This window comes from Manihot esculenta, chromosome 7, assembly GCF_001659605.2.
Source record: "Manihot esculenta cultivar AM560-2 chromosome 7, M.esculenta_v8, whole genome shotgun sequence".
NCBI classification, from domain to species: Eukaryota; Viridiplantae; Streptophyta; class Magnoliopsida; order Malpighiales; family Euphorbiaceae; genus Manihot; species Manihot esculenta.
The window spans coordinates 13,407,923-13,412,917 of NC_035167.2; the positions used below are offsets into that span (position 1 = coordinate 13,407,923).

Sequence of the window (4,995 nt, forward strand, 5' to 3'; positions counted from 1 at the left end):
AGGTGCTGCTGATGGTGGAGGAGGTACAGCATCCCCTGGGGTAGGGTTTGCTGGATTTGGATGGTAGGGTGGGGGTGGATACATAGGGTACTGTGGGTATGGTGGGTAGTAAGGTGGGTATGGCATGTGTGTGGGATAAGGATTAAAGCTATGGTAATCCGATGTACCTCCCATGGAATACCTGCGATTTTGTGAAAAGTGGGGTGGTTGGAAAAATCCCGAGGCCTGAGTGCCTCCTTGGGACTCTCCCATACCCTCTTCTGACATGCTCACTCCTAAACTGCTGTCCCTCCTTTGATCCACATCCATCTGATCCCCCATATCCTCTGACATTCCCCCTTGCATTGTTCCCCTCACTGATCTGCTTCTACCCAGATCCAAAGACCTTCTAGGGTTTCTTACTGCTCTTTCTCTGCTGGACCTACTTGACATTGCCCTAGGCAATGCTGGAGGACAGGCATCCGTGCCCTCGTCCTGAGGTGGTACTCCAGTCAATCGTGCAGATCGACGAGTTCCTCTCATCCTGTTTTCTGAAAAACAGCACATATCACACAACATCAGCATCATATGGTTCATGTGGAAACACATGAACCCGCCTCACATACATAGCATATCATAACCTAGCATTAATGCACATGCATATCATCATGGCATTTCACATCATCATGCAAGACAGGACTCCACATCCTATCCTAGTGGACATGATCGTTCCTATTGTGCTTGACCTTCTATAACATCTATGAGCCCGACACACTATAGGTCCGACCATATGAACCTAGGGCTCTGATACCACTCTGTAACGACCCGGAAATCGGACCGGCACCGGCGCTAGGATCCAGATCGACATAAGGTCGTCAGGACCCGTAGCAAGCCTGACATATCACCTGTAAACCTGTTTAATCCCATACATGATCATACATAATCATAAACCTGTAAAAAAAATTTCTCTCATCATCCAAGCTCATCCTGTACAAACTCATAGACATAAACATAAACCTCACACTGGAGCCCTCATCAAATGCTCCAATGGGGTATCATAACATACATTAAGCTTGGATAACATAAACATCATATCTCATAGCATAAAGATCATGTATACAAAAAGGGATCACTATACATACTCGGTCAAGCACAATCTCTAAACCTCAATCTCAATTTTACATAATATGACTTTAAAACTTTACATTACAATTTTATCATGTCCACAACTTCTAACTATTACATAAAACAGACTTTACTCTTGCTGACCTCCTGGTCTACCCCGTACCTGCATACCTGGGGGATTAGGGGAAAGGGGTGAGCTACAAGAGCCCAGTGAGCAAAATCATAAAACATTTAAAACATATGCTATAATGGAATGCAACACATCACAAACAAATCACATCAAGGATGGTATTGTCACCAATAGTCCTCAACATATCCAATAGTGCCAGGGGCGTAGAATGGGCCTCGACCTGGACTTTCTCTTAACATAACATAACATACATAACATTCCAATAGTGCCAGGGGCGTAGAATGGGCCTCGACCTGGACTTTCTCTTACATAGTGCCAGGGGCATAGAATAGGCCTCGACCTGGACTTCCGTACCATACCATATCATATCATCATATCATATCATAAGAGGACTAAAGGATCATTCAATATCCATCCACATCATCATCAAATTATGCAATGCAATATATTCGTGAATTCTAATGCAAACAACCTAGAATATCACATGGCATTCGTGATGCATGATTCATGCTAAAACTTGCATTAATTTAAAACATAAGGTTTATTCTACTCACCTCTGGCTGAAGCTCTAAAGACTCTGTAGCAGCTATCTCACTGCTGGGGTCCTCGGTTCCTCGGGTCCAAACCTACACAGGTGGACTCAAATGAGGGACCAAACATACATGAACATGACTCTAAAATACTCCCCAAAAACCCCCTAAAACACCTTAAAACAATCATACAAATCATGCAAAGAAAGGCTGAACAGGGCACTTTCGGCGGTAGGTTCGGCAGCCGAAAGTCCCTTTAGAGCCGAAAGTCATGCAGGTTCGGCGGCACTTTCGGTGGCCGAAAGTGCCCAACAGAGACGAAAGTCTCTTTTCGGGGGCAGGCTTCGGCAGCCGAAAATGGCCTCCACAGGCAGGTTCGGTGGCCGAAAGTCCCTTCGGCTGCCGAACCTGGTTTCTCGCAAAGTGGCAGAAACTTGGCTCCAACATGCATAAAAGCCTCCCAAACCTTCAATCATGCAATCAACACTCCCACAACATGCATATACACATACATCAACATCTAGGGGTCTCAAACTATCCTAAACCCCAACTAAAACACATTAAACATACATGAGCAACACACATTATCCATATATACAACTTTAACCCAAAAACTCAACAAAAACCTAAACATGCATTCTACCCCATAAAACTTCTTAAAACTTGTTTAATACTTAAAATGAGCTCAAGGTCGGCTCTTACCTCTTGAAGATCGAGAGAGAGACGACCTAAACTTGGAGAACCAAGGAAAATAGCTCCTGAGTCTTCCAAACCTCAAAACTTGCTTAAAAGCTCAAAATCTTCAAAACAAAGGTAAAAACTTGTAAAAATCATGGAAGAATCGAAGGAAAAACTCAAGATCGGCGAGGGATGGCGGAGAGCTCACCTTGGCCGAAAATGGGGAGAAAAGCTCGCCCATTTCGGCTAAGGGACCCCTTTATAGGTGGCTGGCCAGGCCACATTCGGGGGCCGAACATGCCTCCGCAATGCATGCAGGTTCGGTGGCCGAACATGAGGTTCGGCGACTGAACATGAGGTTCGGCGGCCGAACCTGGGCTTCCCTCACTTATGCCTTCGGGGGCCTAAGGCACTCCCGAAATGCATGCATGTTCGGCGGCCGAACTTGAGGTTCGGCGTCGAACCTGGGTTTTCCTCCAAAGTTATTTTCATGCAAAAACTCATTTTCTTTCTTGATTAAAACAATAAAATACATTAAAACATTTTATAAAAACATGATTTTACCCTTCTAGAGGTTTCCGACATCCAAGATTCCACCGGACGGTAGGAATTCCGATACCGGAGTCTAGCCGGGTATTACAAAAATGACCATATATAAATTATTAGAATTATAAACCCTAATCTCTAAAATCCTAGAAAATAATCTAAACTCAATTATTTGAACAAAAGTTTGCTAATTAAATTCTCTCAGAAATATCAATAATAAAAGAAATTGTCAATATTTTCCTATATACTAAATTTTTTTATATTATTTAGATAAATAAATTAAAAAAGAAAAATAGATAATAATTTTAAATAATAAAAAAAATTATAAAACAGAAAGAATAATATTTATTAATTATTGTTTGAAGATTGTGAGTGAAGGTTGTTAAAAAGTAAAACATTTACTAAGTGAGCCTTTTAAGTACTCTTAAGCTTAAGGAATTGCAAAAGTAAAAGGTTTGCACTTTCAAATCTGATGCCTAACCTTGTCTGGTTAAGCGCTAAGGTTTACGTAGGAAATATAATTTGAAACATTCATGTGAACCAATTCAAATCAATTAATTTTATATTTATGTAATATAAAATAAATAGGCAAATATATATATATATATATATATATATATATATATATATATATATATATATATATATATATATATTATCAACTAAAATGTAAAAGCACATGGTAGTTACCTCGTGACAAAATGCATTACTTTATGGTTAAATGGTAGCTAAAATTAATGAAAATATAATGGCTATGTTAAGGTAACAAATGACTTTGCAAGAGTGAAAAAATAGAATAAATGCACATGGAAAGAAAAGTTTGCATTTTAAAGTTGAACATTCTTAAGGAAACTTTCCTTTGTGGTCTCTCTGTGGCTCGATGTTATCGCCTTTTTATCTTCCTTAAACCTAACTTCTTCTTTTTCCTTCCTCAATGGAAGATAATCTGCATCAAAGGTCAAGATAGGCGAAAGCAATAATCGTCCTGTGTTGGAACTGCCGAGGACTCGCCAATCCTCAGACAGTTAATGCATTGAAGGATTTGGTTACTAGTTACAAGCCGGGCATTTTATTTTTTATGGAAACAAAATCTCTTAGTTCTCGTATAAAATTTTTTCAAAGTTTTTTACATTTTGATGGTTACTTTTCAGTCAATAGACAAGGATTGGGATGAGACCTTTCGTTAATGTGGAAGAGTCATGTGTAGACTTTTGTGGTTGGCTTTTCTTCAAATTTTATTGATTTGGTTATTTCGGAAGGTAATGTTCAATGGAAGTTTGCTGGTTATTATGAGTTTGCTTTAATGATTTATGCTCGAGAGATGAGAAAGAATGAGCAACTTTGCCAAATTATCTTATGCAGGGGTTTAGACAGGCAGTTGAGGACAGTAATCTTGTTCAAATACCCACTGTTGGCTCTTTCTTCACATGGGAGAAGGGCAGGGAGTTGAATAATCTAGTTAGAGAGAAGCTTGTTAGAGCCTTTGCTACTGAGGACTGGGCTCGTAAATTCACTAATGTTGTCTGCTCGGTTGTTCATGTTCCTAGATCGGATCACAAACCTTTGGTGATTAATACAGCTCCTAAGGATAATAGGGGAAATAGAAGGATATTTCGATTTGATAATGCATGGTTATGTGATGAGGGTCTGACTGAGGTTGTTAAAGGAGTTTGGGTTAATTCTATACCACACAACCTTCTGTTGAAACGTGATGATTTAGTGTCTGCTCTTTCAAAGTAGGGTAGGAGTAGAAATAGGGAGTTTTGGCAAAAGAAGAAGACTATAATGAGATTATTGGATAATAGACCCAGTAATGTTTCTCATGCCTCTTTAAAGGAAGATTGGAATCGTCTCCTTGAGTAGGAAGCTAGGCTTAAACAGCAGGCAAAGTGCTTTTGGCTTAAAAACGAGGACTGAAATACAAAATTTTTTCATGCACAAATTAATGGTAGTTGAAGAATGAACTGCATTACTCAATTAAAGGAGTCGTCGGGTATCTGGATTGAG

General features: G+C 39.7%; 1 protein-coding gene across 1 annotated transcript; it reads left to right on the forward strand.

Annotated features, from left to right (window-relative positions):
- The first annotated feature begins 4,257 nt into the window (after positions 1-4,257).
- LOC110608130 lies at positions 4,258-4,728 on the forward strand. Its single transcript, XM_021747339.1, has 2 exons — positions 4,258-4,263; positions 4,351-4,728. Exons 1-2 carry the CDS (start codon positions 4,258-4,260, stop codon positions 4,726-4,728), a joined length of 384 nt encoding a protein of 127 aa, XP_021603031.1.
- The last annotated feature ends 267 nt before the right edge of the window (positions 4,729-4,995 follow it).